Source organism: Rana temporaria, chromosome 6 (assembly GCF_905171775.1).
Source record: "Rana temporaria chromosome 6, aRanTem1.1, whole genome shotgun sequence".
Lineage (NCBI taxonomy): Eukaryota > Metazoa > Chordata > Amphibia > Anura > Ranidae > Rana > Rana temporaria.
Genome location: NC_053494.1, coordinates 47069220 through 47090450, shown reverse-complemented (window position 1 = coordinate 47090450; position 21231 = coordinate 47069220). Strand labels below are relative to the sequence as shown.

The 21231-nt window shown below is 45.2% G+C and overlaps 1 protein-coding gene across 3 annotated transcripts in view; it reads right to left on the bottom strand.

Annotated features, from left to right (window-relative positions):
* PRKAR1B (protein kinase cAMP-dependent type I regulatory subunit beta) overlaps nucleotides 1-21231 on the bottom strand; it is a 347158-nt gene that overhangs the window by 261907 nt on the left and 64020 nt on the right. For all 3 annotated transcript variants that reach the window (XM_040356774.1, XM_040356773.1, XM_040356775.1), the window contains one exon: nucleotides 16958-17049. In XM_040356774.1, the coding sequence (XP_040212708.1) occupies nucleotides 16958-17049 (92 nt within the window). The remainder of the gene's footprint in view (nucleotides 1-16957; nucleotides 17050-21231) is intronic.

Below are 21231 nucleotides of genomic sequence, written 5' to 3'. Positions count from 1 at the left end.
TGCATAGGGATTGGCTAAGCGGCGCATATACAGAATACATGCAGCCGTACAGAGCACCCGGCAGCTGATATCGATCGAGCAGCTGCTATACCCGGCGTATAAGACGACCCCCAGATTTTGGCTGTGAAATTCCGGTGTAAAAAGTCGTCTTATACGCCGGAAAATACGGTATATAAAACATTATTTTTTCCTCAGTTTAGGCCGATACGTATTCTTCTACCTATTTTTGGTTAAAAAAATCGCAATAAGCATTTATCGATTGGTTTGGCCAAAATTTATAGCGTTTACAAAAAGGGGGATAGTTTTATTGCATTTTTATAAAAAAATATTTTTTTACTACTAATGGCGGCGATCAGCGATTTTTTTTCGTGACTGCGACATTATGGCGGACACTTCGGACAATTTTGACACATTTTTGGGACCATTGTCATTTTCACAGCAAAAAATGCATTTAAAATGCATTGTTTATTGTGAAAATGCCAGTTGCAGTTTGAGAGTTAACCACAAGGGGGCGCTGATGGGGTTATGTATGACCTCATTTGTGTTTCTAACTGTAGGGGGGTGTGGCTGTAGGTGTGACGTCATCGATTGTGGTTCCCTATAAAAGGGAAAACACAATCGATGACAGCGCCACAGTGAAGAACGGGGAAGCTGTGTTTACACACAGCTCTCTCCGTTCTTCAGCTCCAGGGACCGATCGCGGGACTCCAGCGGTGATCGGGTCCGCGAGTCCCACGGCCACGGAGCTTCGGACAGGGTCGCGTGCACACGCTCGCGCGACCTCACGGCTGGGCTTAAAGAGCCACGTACATGTACGTGGATGTGCCCAGCCGTGCCATTCTGCCGACGTATATCGGCGTGAATGGGTCCTTAAGTGGTTAATGAATGCAAGGCTTTCTGTAATTGGAGGATGGGAGATTGAGACAATCATCTGCACTAATCACAGAAATTCTTATGCCGCGTACACACAACCATTTTTCGGGTTCTAAAAATTACATTTTTTTTTTATGTCATTAAAAACGATCGTGTGCGGGCTTCAGAGCATTTTTCAGGTTCTAAAAAATGGGCAAATTTTTTTTTCGAACATGCTCTATTTTTTCACTACGTTTTTAACATTGTCGTTTTTAAGGTTGTAAAAAATGGTCGTGTGTGGGCTTTAATGACGTGAAAAATCCGTGCATGCTCAGAAGCAAGTTATGAGACGGGAGCGCTCGTTCTGGTAAAACTAGCATTCGTAATGGAGTAAGCACATTCATCACGCTGTAACAGACAGAAAAGCGCAAATCGTCTTTTACACTTTATAGTGCCGTCGTACGCGTTATACGTCACCGCGCTTTGCTAGAGCATTTTTTTTCACGATCGTGTGTAGGCAAGGTCGATTTTTCTAGACCCTTAAAAACTTAATTTTTTAGAACCTGAAAAACGGTTGTGTGTACGCGGCATTACTTTTTTGAAGCTTATTTTTCTTCAGAAGCACATCCTATAACCAACATTTGAGGTCACTGGTGCTGTGTCTGCCTAGTACATGCATTAGCCGGACACAGCGCAATCGGCCCCTACTGCACATGCATTGAACAAGGTCAGCAAGCTCTACTGCTATGTACAGGACGTGTTCCCGAAAAAAAAAAAGCATTAAAAAAATTAAGAACTTCTGTGATTGGAAGTGTGGCTGATTGTCACAATCTCCTCTCCTCCAATTACAGAAAGCCTTTGACAGGGAAATAGCCGAGGTATGGGAAATCCTGCCAGTACCCATCATGGTTGCGCCAGACGAATCCCCATGCGCATTTTGTGACAATTGTGGGCACCCCCCTGGCCTATTTAAACCTGCCAGTGACACATACAGGTTGCTGGATTATGGTCAGCTTCCTGTGTCTCCTGCGCTTTGTGTATCCTGACCCTTGGATTTCCCCCTACCGACCCAGATTGCTTACCCGTTATCCTGAACCTCTGGCTTGCTTGACCCCCGGCTTATGTCTTGACCTCTGATCCTGTCTATCTCTTCGTGTTTGACCCCAGCTTGGCTGACTACTCAGTTATCTCCTGCCCACTGTGTTTGACCTGGCTTGTTCCTGTATCCATCTCTGACTGATTCCCTGTGTATAACCCCTGGCCTGGCTACGGACTCTGTTCTTGGTTTACCCTGCTGTCCATACCAGGATTTCTCCTTGCACGGCTGACAACACAGCTCACCCCAGCTGCCCTCTGCTAGTTCAGTCAGCAGCAGTACTGGCAATCTGCGCTCCTTTGGGCAACGCACTCCCTGTATAAGTCCCAGGGGTGCGTTGCACTTAGCCGCAAGGGGCGCCCTATAGGCAACCCGGCCTCACACCAAAGACTTGACAGCCTTGCATTCAGTGAAAAGGATACAAGGCCTTTTATGAATGGAAGTGGTGTACAATGGGTGACTTGCTATGATGAATGTGCTACACAATGCTGTATCCTGGCCTAGGCCAACAAGGCCCAGGCCTAGGGCAGAACTTTGCAGGGGGGCAGCATAGAAAGAGTTAGTGTTAGTGTAGTGCCAGTCTTATGGGGCAGACTGGGCTAATGGGCAAATTAGTCTAGCACCCCCATAAAGCAGCTGCACTGCTTCCTGTAAGCGGGCAGCCGGCATTCCACAACTGTGGAAGTAAGGGAGGGTTATAGCCTCTGTCAGTTTATTTTTTACCATCCCTGTCCCATTGCAGAGATTTCACTTCACTTCCTGCCAAACGGGAAGTGAAAGAAAAACTATGCAAACCAAGGGAATCCATTGCCCCTCCAGAACTAGTGTCCCCACTTAAAAAAATCAGGGCAGGTCTTAAACAGAAAGAGGTGTGGCCTTGGCAAGAAGGGGTGTGTCATATTTAAATTAGGGGGTGCACAAGTTTAGTCAGGCCTAGGGCAGCACAAAAGCTAAATACACCCCTGGTGCTACAGCTGGAAGTATGGGTTTCAGTGGCAGACTTTTAGTGTTTACAGTACTCTGGGGGCTTAATGAAAGTAACAGTTTTATCGCATAGAGCAGCAGCCAAACATGAGACACCAATTAATGGGGGAAATTTATTTTACACAGCAAATGGCCCACAGTTGTTTTCTTTTCCAAGAGTTATGCTTTAAAAAAAAAGTTTGGGGTTTGCAAAAAATAAAAATAAAATGTATACTCACCTAGGTGGTTGCAGCCTTGATCCAATGCAGCATCTGTCGCCTGCTGCTTCTGCACTGAGAACTAAGTGATCAAACAATGCTGATTGCTCAGTTGTCCCTCTCTCAGGAGAGAGTGGTGACTGTCAGCACCCGGATCTCTGCTTTGCCCCTCCAGCGCTCACTGGAGCGCTGGCTTCCCAGCTGTGCAACTGAGAGGATGAGCCAGCTATCAGTCCAGGCATCTGGATAGAGCTTGACTGTAAAGTCGGGATCTTTCGCCAGCCTTGACTGGCTGAGTGATAAAAACAATTCACATGCATGCAAAATGAACTGCACTACTGTGATCCATAGGAGATTTACGGCCAAAAAAGCTTTGGCCATACTTCTCCTTTAAGCTTTTGCTGCGTAGCTTCCTTTTTCTCTCTTTCCTATATCATAATTTTCAAATTCAAATGCAGGTTTATATCTGACTGGTAGCTGCACTAAGAAACATCTCAGTACTGACATTTTTACATTATGTTCTGTATGTGAAAGACAACAAAACCCAGCAGGGGAGTTCTTAGCAATAACTCCCCTGCATCAAAAGCAGAGGATCTCAGATTACATGATTTTGAACAGTTTTGGGCCTCATGCACATTGGGGGCTTACATCATAAAGTTCTGTATTTTTCACATGCCTTGTAAACCCAGGTGCTGCCGTAACGTGGCCCATAGACATGGATTGCTGTGCGAGGGTGTACGCTGGTACCCAAAAAGGTAGCATAGGGGACGTATTCCCCAAACACAGACTTTTTGTATTTGAGGAATATGGGCATTCGCCATACACATGTTTACCCGTGTATAAGGATGAGCTCCGGTGGGTTCGCACAGTCCACGTGCAGAGCCCGCCAGGAAGTCGGCCCGCACTGCGCTAATCACAGGCAGGGAGACATTGTCCCGATGCCAGAGATCGGGAAATCTCTCCCTGCCTGTGATTAGCGCAGTGCAGTGCCGACTTCCTGGCGGGCTCTGCACGTGGACTGTGCGAACACACCGGAGCTCAACCTTACCCGTGTACAACTGTGCACAGTCATTCTTGGCTATGGGTGGCACAGCGCCTGGGCCTACCATGTTTTAAACAAGACATAATTAAATGTTGTATGCCCTTAATGTGCCAGTGTGCTTGAGGCCTCATTGTTGTCTGTGTCCCCCTTTTAGGAATCCTAAATATTGCCTCTCTAGACAGAACAGGAAGTGAAAAGGCCTCTTCATTTCCTGTCTATTTGATGCATACCCAACAGAACAGAAAGTAACAGGGCAGCAATAAAAACACATTTCCTAGGATCCTGAGGAACCATTAGCACCTTCGTGAGGGTTTTATTGCTGTCACTGTTCCCACTGGGGAGATTTCTCCTCACTTCCTGTCCAGGTGACAGGTGGCAGACAGGACAGGAAGTGAAGGACAGCTCTTCAATGAGGACCAGTTCCAAACCTTCCCCAATCCTATCCAAAACAAAAATAAAAAAGTTTGGGCAGAAATTGGGCTTTACGTGACAAGTTGACCACACATAAACATTCTTTACATCTCTGAAGAAACCCCAAAATACTATGAAGTGTTAGCTGTGTAAAAGGCAGATATCCAGATTGTCTGTAAGGCCGCGTACACACGGTCGTTCCAAACCGATGAGAATGGTCCGACGGGCCATTTCCATCGGCTCACCGCTGAAGTGGCCTGATGGTCTGATGTGTGTACACACCATCGTTCCAAAAACCGATCGGGTCAGGACGCGGTGACGTCAAACACACGACGTGCTGAATAAAACGAAGTTCAATGCTTCCAAGCATGCGTCGACTTGATTCTGAGCATGCGCCGGTTTTGAACCGATGCTTTCTGTACTAACCATCGGTTTGGACCGATCGGGCAGCGGGCCATCGGTTCGATTTTGAAGCATGTTTTAAAATTTTGGACCGAAGGACAACAGACCGATGGGCTATACACACGGTCAGTTTGGACCGATGAAACTAAACTTCGGTCCATTCTCATCGGTTTTGTCCGACCGTGTGTACGCGGCCTGACTCTCATGCCTCGTACACACCTGAGGGGAAAACCGAGACACGGCTTGGTCAGTTTTCTCCTATACACACGGCCGGTTATCCCGACAGGAAAACTGCCAGGAGAGCTTTGGCCTGGACAACCGTCCGTGTGTATGCTCCATCGCAGTGTTTCCCCATAGGAAAACTGTGAGGAAAAAAACGCAGAAATTTGCGACGGGAAAAAATAAAACAAGTTCTAACTTCTATGAAGCATACACACGGCCGGTTTTCCCGGCCAAAAGAAAACATGGCAGTTTTCTCGACGTTAAAACCGATGGTATGTACGAGGCATCAGAATTACAGATTCCTGGAGCAGTCAGACTGACTAGTACTATATGTTCTCTTTATTGCATCCATATCATAAAATTTTATGGGTTAGGGAAACACTACAGTCAGATTGTAACACAGCAGGCTTAGACCTTGACTTAAAAGGTCTGACTCAGCTACGTACTGCAAATATCCCTAGTGAGCTCAAGAAAGGACCTCGTTTATGAGGAATCTCAGTACATAATGAAAAACAGTAGGGTTCTTTACACAACCAGTCTTAACTGAAGCTTCCGACTTGGTCAGTCTATTTGAACACGGGTCACTGTAGAGTTCTCCACCAACCATTAAAGACAGCCTGTAAAAGCTATCAATCCAAGGCTGCCGCCAGTCAGGCTAGTGTACACATAAAGCTATACTGTGGACACAGATAAATTAGCTACGTTTTGGGTCAGTGACAGTTGAACTATTATTTCCTTAGCAATAGCTATGTTTTTGTCTTTCGGTTGGTGTGTGGGTGCTCTGAGGAAACCAGCCTACTGCTGCAATACAAGAGCTCTGTCCCATGACTCCATCTGTCTGACCTTGTACACTGTGACCCCCGCCCCCCCTTTATAACATCAATGGGAAGTCCCCTTCTATTAGCACTATTTACCGAAACAGACGCTTAATGTTGCAATTTGGAATTTGTTACAGTAACCTCACCCTCTCGGTTCTCAGGCCTCGTGTGACGATGGTTGAGGATAGAGATTTTTTCGGGACACCTCATACTTCAATCATTTATGGGTTATCACCGGCAGACTTGATAGCATAGCGATCAAAAAAGTTTACCTCAGGAACGTGAATTTTATCACATCATTACAGGAACTCCCTATATAAATCCAGTAGTTATTTTATTTCCAGGTATTACAGAAAATGAATCATTTTTACAATCTGCTGTATGCTATTTCACATTTAACTATGTTTTATTAGCTTTATACAGGTCAGGAATGCCTCCTGAATCAAGACATTTTTTAGACACTACGGTAGGGCTAAAATATACAAATGCACCTCATCCCGAGATTGACAGATGGAACATGTGAGGATGATGGGATTATAGCTGTGCCAAAAACAAAGATAGACAAAAATAGTAAAATGTACAAATTTTGTATTAATTCATAGTAAAAACATAATGATAAAATAGCACATAATCAAATTATGGTCAACTGGTATTTTTTAAGTAAACATTTGTACAGTGTCTTTTCCTGACATGTTTCGCCAGTAATGGCTTCTTCAGGGAACTTCAGGCCTATGACTCTATCTTAGGCCTAACTTCCATTCTTTAGGCTGGGTTCACATATATGTGTATTGGATGCGGTGTAAGAATTTTTTTTCTTGGGTCTGGTTCACATATCCGCACTCCGCATTGCACAAAAAAGTGTGCTTTTTTTAGGCAGTGCTGTGCGATTTGCAGGCACATAATCTTCAATAGGAACGCATCTGATTTGCAGATGTGTTCGGTTGTGAACAGGAATTCTCTCCCCTTCCTCTTAGGCCCCGTACACACGGCCGAGGAACTCGACGTGCAAAGCACGTCGAGTTCCTCGTCGAGTTTTGGGATGAAGCCGCCAAGGAGCTCGACGGGCCGCCTTCTCCCATAGAACAACGAGAAAATAGAGAACATGTTCTCTATTTTCTCGTCGAGCTCCTCGGCGGCTCCATCGAGCCAAAACTGTACAGACGACAGAGTTTCTCGGCAGAATCCGGGTTTTGACCGAGTTTCTCGGTGAATTCTGCCGAGAAACTCTGTCGTGTGTACGGGGCCTCACACCTCTCTCCGCAGCTACAGCACAGAGGAATCGCTGAATGAATCATTTTTATTTTCGCATCGGACTAGCGTGAACCCAGCCTTAAAGTAGACCTTCACTTCAAAGATGAAAGTACCACTTATCCTCATCCTCCCCTCTCCTCTAACAATTTTTTTTTTCTGGAAGTAAGCACCTCATATGTGTACATCTAGCGCTACTGGGTGGCCCCTCGGAATTCTGCAGACATTGGTCTGTGTTTTCCTAACCTAGGTGCTTGCTTAGTAAAAGGAAGGAAAAGCATTCTGTAAACTGGTTTCCAGAATTTTAACGTTTGGTTTATTTTGTTCACAATTGTTTTTTTTTCTGTGCTGTCCATCCCTTTTCTCTTTTTTTCAGCATTTCTGCATTTTCACACCATCTGCAGTTACATTTGTAGCGCCTGGTTACTTCAAAGTACCGGTGCTATTTAAATTTAGAGGGAGATCAGAGTGTTAGTTAAACTCTGGTCTGGTTAATATGTTCAAATTGGGTCTCTGTCTCAGCTTGGCTGTGCTGTGGGCTCATTCTGTTGTGCTGGGGTGTTCTTCCCACGCTATGGCAGTAGATGGCAGCAGTGGAGTCAAGGTTTGGGTGCTCTTCCCCAGCAGCCAATCAGGAGGGTTTAGCCTCGCTGTGCATGCTGGGGGAGGGTATTTATGGGGCAGACGCCATTAGTTCTGGGTCTTCTTCTTCAAGTGCGGCATTCACCTTTAGGGTGTCTGCACCACGGCGCCCCTGCGTTATGGCCTACCGGGCCGGGGCGTGCATGCCACGTGGAGTTCCTGGTTTCGGGACTATGTCCGGAACATTTGAGCTGTGGCAGGGAGCCCAGTGGTCGACTGGGTTCCCAATCCTGAAGATCCCAAGCGGTATAGCTGTTCGGTGGGGAGTCCATCTGAGGAGAGCCAATGAGAGGCTGGCGATCCAATAGGGTCTCGACAATCCACCGGGGATCGAGGTATCCAGACACTGGTAGGCTGGTCACCTGTCAGTCGGTACCTGAAAGCAACTTGAAGGAGATCCAGGCGTAATTCTAGCAAGGAGGTTCATCTCCGTAACCACAATCATGAGGGCCTGTGGCAGAGGTTTCTCACTGAATCCATTCCAGGAGGGTCTGTGCAGAGACTTTTCCTTAAAGGTTCGAGCAATACTCTGGCTGCCAGGTCAGTGAGAGAGGCCTGTCCAGGTACGCTATTCCCACTCAAGCAGGAGTGGCACAAGAAGTGTTACACGTGGGAGCAGGACTGTTTCCCTATTGCTACGCCTGAATTTGCTATTCTTCTTCTCCTTTCAACTCTACCTTCTTCACCACAAGTTTTATTGTTTTTACCGGGCTGGGTATTAAAGAGCACAGGAAAAGACACGGAGAGCCACGAGGTAAATGTGCCACCCAAAACAAACCAGCAGCTCCTCCGGGGGTAGTGCTACTAACAGCTATTCGTAGAGTTTACATTCAGTGAATATTATGTGTGCCCATTTTGTCAATGTTAGAGGCTGCACTTCAGGCCCCCTATATCAAGTAAGTTAGCCACCACTTCAGGCCCCCTATATCAAGTAAGTTAGCCACCACTTCAGGCCCCCTATATCAAGTAAGTCGATCACTACTGTTCTAAGGTGAAAAAGATTGCAATCTGTGTCTTTGTTGTGAACTTTAAAGTAGTATTAAAGGAGAAGCTGGCAACCCACTGAGAGCCTAAGCCAGCAATTCCCGCCTCCTGCACTGCCTGGAGCTCCAGTGAGCGCTGGAGGAGCTGAGCAGAGAGAAGGTGACTGACAGTCACCAGCTTTCTGCTCACTGAAGACCGAGAAGCGAGTGTTCAGTGGTCTTTGATTGCTCAGTTCTCAGTCTTACAGGCAGCAGGGGATAGATGCAGCATCGAACCAATGGTGCATCCACCTAGGTGAGTATGAATGTTTATTTTTTTTAATTTCCATACTTTTCTTTTAGACCCAAAAGCAAACATTATATTGCAGCAAATAAGAGCTTAAATAATAAATGTTTATTCAACATATTGAATAATGAACAGATAATAATCAACAAACAGGATTTCACAGTGATATCTATACAGCTATAGATCATAGTGTGCATACAGTCTTTTCACAAAGCAATAATAAACTCTTTATAACCCATCCTTGTGCACATAGAGCACAGAAATCAGCTCACAAGATTTGTAGCAAAATCAACAGGTATATTTGTACGAATCAAACAGATATAATAAAACACTTTCAATGGTATATTTAGCAAACCACATGGCAGCAAATAAGAGAAGCTCATTGTTAGAGATTGCATACATTTTAAGGATATCTAGTGTCCATAATTTGGTGCAGTTAAAGCACAACTATAGTCAGTTTTACTAAAAATAAAGAAATAAAGATCCCAATGACTTTCTCTAATTTGCTTTTTGCATGTTGTGTGCCCCAAACATCTAAATATCAGCGCCATCTTTGAATAGTTGCGTCTCTCCTCTTTCAGGAATCTTAGACCTACCCGCATGATTTTCCCGTGCATGCACGCTTGCCACGTTAACATAGCCTTATGGCAGTCAGTAAAAATGCTATTGACTGAAGATAAAGTTCTAAAAGCCCCTCTTAGCTGGGCACAATGGTAGCAAGTTTTAAAGGCCAAAGCCTGGTACCCACGATCCGGTTGTTGGCCAACCGAGCATCTGATTTTTGTCCAAAGGGCGTGTGCCTGCATCTTGTCTTGCATACTAACAGTACACAATTGTTGGCCAACAAACACGAACGTAGTACTGCGAGGAATTTCAGCTCTTGAGCACCACCCTTTGGGTCCCTTCTGCTAATTTTGTGTTTGGTGAGCATTGATCCCAAGCATGCGTGTTTGTACCTTCGACTTTTGTGAGACGGACTTGTGTACTGACAATACGAAAATCTGACCGTTGTCCGACGAAAATTTACTAGCCTGTCATCCAATATTTGTTGGCCGAAAGTTGGACAACAATTGTCAGAAGGAGCGTACTAACGGTCGGATTTTAGGACAAAAGTCTGCCAACAGATAATGCCCTGCCAACAAACGGATCGTGTGTACGAGGCTTAAGTCTACCTTTTAGAAAAAATAAATAAATGCATTTAATATTTGTTTGCATAGACACCTGCAAAGCACTGTACCTGCAATAAGTGGATCAGTGTCAGGGTCCTGTAGATCCTTCCTCCTGCTACAGACTCCAGTTATATGTCCCTTCAGTTGGAGAGCTGGAGGAACTGGCAATGTAATACAAGCATAGTGATCATTGCACTTGTATTCCATTGGGAACTTCAAGTTCGTCTGCTGCAGTGGCAGAACGATTTGTAGTTCATTCACTTACAGATCTCTGTGAAAGGGGGGGGGGGGGGGTGGGATTGAGGGTCCCATTTGCACCATGTTACATGTACGTTAAATACGGGTGTACCGTGGTGCCAAAGGTTAAGTTTGCATTTAAGTTGCTTATCTGCTAAACAAGACACTGGCAATGGCGCTGTTCAAATCGGTGCGATTTAAAAAAGTAGTTCCTGCACTACTTTTTGTGATTTCGGTTGTGACTTGCATAGACATCTGTGCATGAAGCTGCACAGATGTTTTACAAGTTGCACCTGAAGTCGCACTGACATGCGACTTTAAAATCGCGCAATTTCAGATGAAGTTACATGATTTTAAGGCTGCATTCAATGTGAACGAGGGCTTAGAGATGTTAGACCTGCCTGTTCTGGAAACAAATTTTGAGCTACAGAAAATAAAAATTTTACTTCCAAGTAGTGTACCTAACATTTTAAATGTAAACGATATTTATTAAAGCAGATGTGCCACGGGAAAAATATATTAAAAGCCAGCAGCTACAAATACTGCAGCTGCTGACTTTTAATATAAGGACACTTACCTGTCCTGGAGTCCAGCGCCGATCGCAGCAGATGACGAGCCGATCGCTCGTCACCCTGCTGCTCCCCCCTCCATCCTCGGTGAGGGAACCAGGAAGTGAAGCGCTCCGGCTTCACTGCCCGGTTCCCTACGGCGCATGCGCGAGTCGCGCTGCGCCCGCCGATTGGCTCCCGCTGTGTGCTGGGAGCCGAGTGTTCCCAGCATACAACGGGGGACGGACGGGAAGGAAGGAAAAAACCCGTCCTTTGCCCGTATCGTAGGGCCGGAAGTGGGTGCAGATACCTGTCTGTAGACAGGTATCTGCACCCCCCTCCCCCCTGAAAGGTGTCAAATGTGACACCGGAGGGGGGGAGGGTTCCGATCAGCGGGACTCCACTTTAGAGTGGAGATCCGCTTTAAGCTAAACTCCAAGGTATGAACTTTATCTACTTGGACTAATGTAAGTATTGTACCATATATTTTAGAGTATAAGCTGAGTTTTTCAGCACATTTTTGTGTGCTGAAAATGCCCCCCTTGGCTTATACTCGAGCCACCTTTTTGCGCCTGATCTCCCAGACTTTGGGGACGTAGGTCCCCTGGACCCCAAACTTGGCACACATGTAGCCCCACTCTTCCTCTACAAGTGGAGAAAGTTTGTTGTCCAGGGAACCTATGGCCGGGGAGCACCGATGTTTCAAAGCCAGGCACCCCTTCTATAGACTCCCATGTTAAACGGTAATTTCTCCAGTGACTTTGGGGACCCGGTACCGGACGTTCGTAGGTTTTCTAGACCCGGAACTTGGCAGACATGTAGCCCCATTTCTCCTCTACAAGTGTGAAAAGTTTGTTGTCTGGGGGACCTACAACTGGGGAGCACAGATTTTTCAAAGCCGGGCACCCCTTCCATAGACTCCCATGTTAAACGTCAGTCTAGTCATCGACACAGTGAGGCATGGGCACAGTGAGGCATGCACATGGACACAGTGAGGCAAAGTGAGGCAGAGTGAGGCATGTAGATGGAGACCCTAGGCTTATACTCGAGTCAATAAGGTTTCCCATTTTTTTGTGGTAAAATTAGGTGCCTCAGCTTATATTCGGGTCGGCTTATACTCGAGTATATACGGTAAGTGTATCTCATACCTGAGGCTCCACTAGGGAAGCTGGAAATCATTATAGTATTCAGAGCTACTACATTGATAGCTGCTGTCTTCCAGGTCCTGTGTGGAGCAGCTACCCTTCTGCACACTGATCCCAGGGGTACACTCGCTCGGAACTCCCGCCAGTCACATAGTTCATTTATTAAATGCAAGGTGTTCTCTGATTGGGCAAGGTGGAGAGGAACCATCCAAATAGAGAATGCCCTGTGATCACTGAAGAAAATACAAAGGGTTCTGAGAATTGCAGCAGTGCCAAGTGAGTGAGCCCCTGTGGTCATTGTGCAGAGGGGAAGCTTCTCGGCACTGGAATCAGAAGCTAGCGGCTACCACTGTAGTAACGCTGACTACTACAGTGATCGTCAGCTTTTGCAATGGACCCTCAGGCTTGAGATATACTTACTTACATTGGTCCAGGCTGGAACAATGTAAGTTTGCCATAAAGATCATTTGTGAAATTCAGTTTTAATTACTTGCACACAGCATACAAGGCAATCAAGGGAAACACACAGCAATAAAAACCCGATGGGTAATATAATCCCTCTCTACTATGTCCAAAAAAAAAAAAATACCATATTTATCGGCGTATAACACACACATTTTTCCCCTTAAAATCAGGGGGAAATCGTGTGTGTGTGTTAAACGCTGATCCCTGCTGTCTGAGGGAAGAGGAGTGAGCGCCGTGATCTCCTTCCTGTGTATCCGGCGCTCCGTCACGCACAGCCACGCCTCCGGGACCGCATTTGGGCTACTGTACTGTCTATCATATGAGAAGGGGCAGGAGGCGTGGCTGTGAGTGACAGAGCACCGGATACACAGGAAGGAGATCGCGGCTCTATGTAATTCAGTGGTGCTCTCGCTCCCCCTCTTCCCTCGGAAACAACAGAGATGATCTAACATTGAAAGGAAAAAACTGCAGATTGGGACTGAACAGGCAGAGCAATTTGATACATTTATAGGCTGCAGATGGGCACTAATCAAACTGCATTGAAGATCAATGCTGCAGATGGGCACAGATCAGGCTGCACTGAAGCTGCAGATGGACACAGATCTGGCTGCATTGAGGCTGCAGATGGGCACAGATCAGGCTGCATTGAGGCTGCAGATGGGCACAGATCAGGCTGCATTGAGACTGCAGATGGGCACAGATCAGGCTGCATTGAGACTGCAGATGGGCACAGGTCAGGCTGCATTGAGACTGCAGATGGGCACAGATCAGGCAGCATTGATGCTCAGATACCATAATTTTGCTTCTAAGTGGTTTATAAAAAAAAAAAAAAATTCCCTGAAACTTCCCTCTTAAATTGGGGTGCGCGTTATACGCCGGCGCATGTTATACACCTTTAGTTATACTTTAAAGAATAATACTCAGTCATCTGATGGATTCTGATTGACTCTACAAGATGTGAAATAAACAATCAAGAAATTCTGCCCCACAAAAGAGACATCTTTGTTATGAAGAAAAGAGGATGCAGACAGAAATCACTGCTGTCAAATCTCGCCACTAAAGAGGAAGTAAACCTTCCTGTATACTTTGTACCTATAGGTAAGCCTAGAATAAGGCTTACCTATAGGTACTTTAACCGGTTCCTGACCGGCGCACAACGATGTAAGTCGACAGAATGGCACGGCTGCGCACATGGGCGTACAGGTACGTCCCCTTTAATTTGCAAAACCGCGTGGGGACCCTGCCGTGAGCTCCGTGACTGCGCCCGTGGGACCTAATCGCCGCCGGTGTCCCACTATCGGGTCACAGAGCTGAAGAACGGGGAGATGTTAGTGTAAACACAACATCTCCCTTTTCTGCATAGGTGACACTGTCACTGATCGTGTTCCCTGTCATCGGGAACAACAATCAGTGATGTGTCAAGGCAAGCCACGTCCCCTAACAGTTACAAGCACTCTCTAGGACACACTTAATCCCTTCAGCACCCCTTACAGGTTAACCCCTTTACTGCCAGTGTCATTTTTACAGTAATCAGTGCATTTTTGTAGCACTGATCGCTGTAAGGGTCCTTTCACACGTGCGGACCGTGCATCCGTTATTTTATATGTACGTTAACGGACTGCAATGCTTTCCAATGGGATAGCGTACGTTAGTGGATGAGCATCCGCTAACGTCCGTTAACATCCGTCTCCGTTAAGCTCCGTTTTTTTGAACGGAAGAAAACCCTATTTTTCTTCCGTCAAAAAAACGGAACGGACGAAAAACGGATGTTAGCGGACGATCCGTTTAACATCCAATCCGCTAACATCCGTTTTTCATCAAAATATGTAATATAAATAAAGTTCTAACAAAAAAAAAAAAAACGATGAAAAAACGGATGAAAAACTGATGAAAAACGGATGACAACTGATGTAAAACGGATGAAAAACTGAAGAAAAACGGATCAACTGATGATAAAAAACTGATCTAAAAAACGGTCCGCACGTGTGAAAGGACCCTAAAATTTACAATGGTCCCAAAATGGTGTCAAAATGTCCGATGTGTCCGCCATAATGTCGCAGTCACGATAAAAATCACTGATCGCCGCCATTACTAGTAAAAAAAAAATATTAATAAAAATGCCATAAAACTATCCCCTATTTTGTAGAAGCTTTAACTTTTGCGCAAACCAATCAATAGATGCTTATTGCGATTTTTTTTACAAATATGTAGAAGAATACGTATCGGCCTAAACAAAGGGGGGAAAAAAGTTTTTTTTATATATTTTTGGGGGATTTTTTTTCATAGCAAAAAATATAGATTTTTTTTCCAAAATTGTCGCTCAATTTTGTTTATAGCGCAAAAAATAAAAACCGCAGAGGTGATCAAATACCACCAAAAGAAAGCTCAGTTTGTGGGAAAAAAAGGATGTCAATTTTGTTTTGGAGCCACATCGCATAACCGTGCAATTGTCAGTAAAAGTGACGCAGTGCCGAATCGCAAAAAGTGGCCCGGTCTTTAACCAGCCAAATGTTCCGGGGCTTAAGTGGTTAAATATCACCTAAACGTGTGCCATTTAGGAGATATTTACTGTATACTGCGCCGATTATGTCATCGGCGTATGCGCTCTAAAGGAACGGCCGCCTGTGCCATTTCTTCAGAAGCCTGTTCCCGCACACATGCTCGAGACTGACGTCACGCAGTTCAGGACAGTCACACAGCGTCAGTGGCCCCCGGAAGGAAAACGGGCGAGGATTGATGCGGCCTCCAGCGAGGATGACAAGGAAAGTTGCACTTTGAAAGGAAATTTTCCTCCCAGAATTAGTAAATGTGGTGGAATTTTCCTTTGCCAAGGATACCCAATCACAAAGGAAAATGTAAAAAAAGTAAAAACTTAAAGCGGAGTTCCAACCACAATTAGCATTTTTTAAATGTATGTCCTTTCATCCTGCGTTTTTATAATATAAATCTGGTCACTTACTATTTTACAATCCGCCGCCGATCCGCATAGATATTCAAAAAAGATAGTTTATAAAACTATATCTACACCGTTGTCATTTTGCTTGTGGGCATTGTGAAGCCTACAGGCACTTAGGGCCAGATTCACAGAAGAGATACGACGGCGTATCTCCTGATACACCGTCGTATCTCTGTGATCCGCCCGTCCTAACTATGCGGCTGATTCATAGAATCAGTTACGCATAGATAGCCAAAAGATTCGACAGTTGTAATTGACTTACACTGTCGGATCTTAAGGATGCAATTCTAGGCGGGCCGCTAGGTGGCGAGGACATTGCGGTCGGCGTAGAATATGCAAATGACTAGTTACGGCGATTCCCGAACGTCCGCGCTGCCCGTTGATCTAACTTTACGTTGTTTCCGTGGAGTTACACCGCGTAAAATTAGGAATGAGCCCTAGGTGTTCTAAGCCATGTTAAGTATGGCCGTCGTTCCTGCGTCGAAATTTTAAAAATCACGTCGTTTGCGTAAGTCGTCCGTGAATGGCGCTGGACGCCATTTACGTTAACGTCTAAACAAATGACGTCCGTGCGACGTCATTTAGCGCAATGCACGTCGGGTAATTTACCCGACGGAGCATGCGCAGTACGTTCGGCGCGGGAACACGCCTAATTTAAATGGTGCCCGCCCCATTTTAATTAGGCGTCCTTGCGCCGAACGGATTTACTTTACACCGCCGCAAGTTTACAGGTAAGAGTTTTGAGAATCAGGCACGAGTAACGTAATTCTATGTGAATCTGGCCCTTACTTCCTGGAAGTCTTGGATGGGGAGTGATAATTGGACAGCGCACTGCATCCTGGGAAATGATGACACACATTTCCCAGGAGCATTAGAGGGAGATGATGTCAGAATCCTAGGTGGTTTCAAAGGCAGATTTCGTGGGACCGCATAGCAACAGGCATTTCCAGATAAGTAAAAAAAAAAATTTTTTTTTTTTCTTTTTTAGTTGTAAGCTACAGTTTAAAGCAAAATTGTTTTTTTGATAGAACCTCCACTTTAATTTTTGCTTGCACATGACTGGATGATGGAAGCCAACAGAACTTCACCTCGTTCACTAAGCTCAGGGAAAAATTTCCTTTCAAAGTGCAACTTCCCTTTGCAGTGAACATTCTTTTTTCCTTTAGTAAATCAACCCCAAAGGATTTACACCACCGGCACCTAGTTGTGGGCTAAGGTAGACTTTGGGAACATGCAAAGAACAAGCCCTCCTACCTTCTCTCATTGTCATCAAGGTGTGCGAAGAGCACATTTTTGGAGATGGCTTTGGCCAGGGCAGTCATGGTCTTGTAGTCCTTTGGAATAACCTGCAGAGAAACAACAGAGGATTTTATTATTTTCATGGCCCTGGCATAGAATGCTGAGTGATTCGAAAAAGAATGCAAAACGCGTCCAAAAGTTCAGGACCTCTCATTTCACACAGGGCTAGGATGGATATCCAGGAGATTAAAAATAAAATTCTTTTTCACCAGCACGCTCCTTACCTCTCATAAGAAAAACATTATTTTACTGTTTCTGACTACACATGAATATTACCGTTCTGAACAATATAATTAAACTGAGTATCACTATATCTTTTTGGCATCTATTGCCTAGGAAACTGAACACTCTCTTCTAATTTCAGTTATTAATCATTTTCATGAAAAGTTCTTGACTGCCAGTTTGATTGTGGATGTAACATGTCTGCACCTGGAACATTAAAGGTAAGCTCCAGTCAAACATGACAATCTGCTATAGACAAAGAGGGCACGGCTTCCCTACATAGTGCTTCTCTTTATCCTGTGCACAATGCCACACTACTCAGCAAATCCTTTTGTTAGTCGTTAAAGGAGAAGTATGGGTTTGCCTTTTTTTGCCTAATCATACTTACCTAGGTGGATGCAGCATCAGTCCGATGCTGCATCTGTCCCCCAGCGCCTCTACACTGAGAACCGAGCCATCGAACACTGTCAATGGCTCGGTTTTCTCGGCTTCTTGAGCTGAGAGCTGCTGCTTGTCAATCAGCAGCTCTCCAGCTCTGTTCCTCCACGCTTACTGGAGCGTTGAGCTGTGGAAGGGCGTGGAGAGGCTGAAGCCTCGTACACACGACCGAGGAACTCGACGGGCGAAACACATTGTTTTCCTCGTCGAGTTCCTTGTTAGGCTGTCAAGGAACTCGACAAGGCAAGTTTCTCCATTCCCGTCGAGGAAAAAGAAGACAAGCCTCGTATACACGACCGAGGAACTCGACGGGCGAAACACATTGTTTTCCTCGTCGAGTTCCTTGTTAGGCTGTCAAGGAACTCGACAAGGCAAGTTTCTCCATTCCCGTCGAGGAAAAAGAAGACAAGCCTCGTATACACGACCGAGGAACTCGACGGGCGAAACACATCGTTTTCCTCGTCGAGTTCCTTGTTAGGCTGTCGAGGAACTCGACAAGGCAAGTTTCTCCATTCCCGTTGAGGAAAAAGAAGACAAGCCTCGTACACACGACCGAGGAACTCGACGGGCGAAACACATCGTTTTCCTCGTCGAGTGTCGACTAGGCAAGTTTCTCCATTCTCGTTGAGGAAAAAAAAGACATGCTCTCTTTTTGGCTCAACGGGATCCTCAACAGTTTCCTCGTCGAAAAATGTACACACGACCGGTTTCCTCAGCAAAAAAAAATCCCAGCAAGTTTCTTGCTGGTTTTTGCCGAGAAACTCGGTCGTGTGTATGAGGCCACATGCTCTCTTTTTGGCTCAACGGGATCATTGACAGTTTCCTCGTCGAAAAATGTACACACGACCGGTTTCCTCTGCAAAAAAAAAATCCCAGCAAGTTTCTTGCTGGTTTTTGCCGAGAAACTCGGTTGTGTGTACGAGGCCTGAAACTGCATCAATTCAGGCACCTGGCAGATCCAGAATTCCTAAGTCGGATGACGTGGTGCCTGTACTGAACTTGGTGACGTCAGCATTAAGCAGACTTCATTCCGCTCTCTGCTGAAAACGGGTCACAGGAGTGCAAATTGAATTGCACTCCTGTGACCCTTAGGAGAAGCCCAGCCAAACAAGCCCAGGCTGGACTTCACCTTTTACCAGGTCTAATGAAACTCTGCTAATAAATCGGTGGTCCTATATGACAGTTAAAGTGGTTGTACACCCTGTACAACCTCTTTTACCTACAGGTAAGACTAGATTAAGGCTTACCTGTAGGTGCTGGAAATATCTCCTAAACCTCCATGGTTTAGGAGATATTTACAATAGAGCCATACACCGATGTCTATGGCGCAGGCGCACTTTAGAAACGGCGATCGTGCCATTTTTAAAGGGGTCATGCCTTGACTGGTGGCTCCTGCGAGTATGCGCGGGAGTGACGTCACGCGATTCTGGCCAGTCGCGGCCCCGGAACAAAGAGGGGTGAAGATGGACGCTCGCTGCTAGTGGGGACAGCGGTGACATCGCAGGCTTCAGTTTCAGGTAAGTGACACATAATACGATGCATAGTAGCCCATTATGCTTTACCTTTGCAGAGAAATCAGGGTTTACTTCCTCATTAACCACTTAACGCCCGCCGCGCGACTATTTACGTCCGCAAAATGGCACGGACAGGCAGAAGGGCGTATATATACGTCCTTGCCTTTCCGCGGGTCGGGGGTCCGATCGGGTACCCCCCGCTGCGTTCGGCGGGCAGCTTACCTCGGGGAGCGGTCCCGGACGACGGCGCGGCTATTCGTTTATAGCCGCTCCGTCGCGATCGCTCCCCGGAGCTGAAGAACGGGGAGAGCCGTATGTAAACACGGCTTCCCCGTGCTTCACTGTGGCGGCGCATCGATCGTGTCACCCCCTTTATAGGGGAGACACAATCGATGACATCAGACCTACAGCCACACCCCCCTACTGTTGTAAACACACACTAGGTGAAGCCTAACACGTTCAGCGCCCCCTGTGGTTAACTCCCAAACTGCAACTGTCATTTTCACAATAAAGAATGCAATTTAAATGCATTTTTTGCTGTGAAAATGACAATGGTCCCAAAAATGTGTCAACATTGTCTGAAGTGTCCGCCATAATGTCGCAGTCACGAAAAAAATCACTGATCGCCGCCAATAGTAGTAAAAATTTTTTTTTTATAAAAATGCAATAAAAATATCCCCTATTTTGTAAACGCTATAAATTTTGCGCAAACCAATCGATAAACGCTTATTGCGATTTTTTTTAACAAAAATAGGTAGAAGAATACGTATCGACCTAAACTGAGGGAAAAAAAAATTATATATGTTTTTGGGGGATATTTATTATAGCAAAAAGTAAAAAATATTGCATTTTTTCAAAATTGTCGCTCTATTTTTGTTTATAGCGCAAAAAATAAAAACCGCAGAGGTGATCAAATACCACCAAAAGAAAGCTCTATTTGTGGGGAAAAAAGGACGTCAATTTTGTTTGGGAGCCACTCCGCACGACCGCGCAATTGTCTGTTAAAGCGACGCAGTGCTGAATTGTAAAAACGCCTTTGGGCATTTAGCAGCATATTGGTCCGGGGCTTAAGTGGTTAAAACGTAGAAATGGCATGTATCCTACTGAAAGCCTTACTATTTATGGAGCTGATGGGAAATTGCATATTTCATATATCCTTTTTATTAATGACTCACAATATCTATTAAGACTTTTGAAACCTGGTTAAGGGGTCATAAAAGAAATATAAGGATGGTAACTTTAGCTGATTTAATACTAAAAGAATGTCAATAGAATGTTATATGATGTTTTTTATGTTCACTCAATAAAAATGTATGAAACAAAAAAAGAATATGCTATCTTCTATAGAAGGTAATGTTGTTAATGATTGGTTAAATCCTACTAACTTGACATGTATATACTACAGCTAGAACTTTGAATATTCAGTTTCACCTCAGAGCTGCTATGATGCATGCGTCTGTTTCTGATTACCTGTGCCACACCGCACACGCAGGTGGGACTCTGTGGCGAAACAGCATCTTTATTTAAGTATTCTTGTGATATTTTCTAATATATTTACATTTGTTATCTGTATCTGTCATTACTAAATTAAATGTTATACTTATTTGTGTGATCTCTCTTTCCACATATCGAATACAACCCCAAAAACGTAAACTATCACATATCCGTGATAAAATAGAAGCATTCACCTCCATCTCCCTAGTGAGTCTGTGCTTCTACCAAGCTTGTGGTGGGGCGGTGGGGTGGGTGGGTTGTCATGAAAACATGTTGTCTATCCCTTGAAAGGGGCGATGCCAACCCTACCAATGAGATTTTGCACCAGGCACTAGAAACTGGATCACATTCTGGTGCAAGATCTGCCAATCATTTGGCTTACGCACAGGGCACAAGACCCGAACAGCAACTATTGTAGTGTGTCGAAAGCAAGAACAAGGTGGAAGCCCATGCAGGCTGGATTGTAACAGTGCCAGGGTGGCTCTGCCTGGCAAACTATGTAATTGAAGAGAATATCTGATGTTCTAAATAGATATACATCATTTTGGAAAATAATTCTAC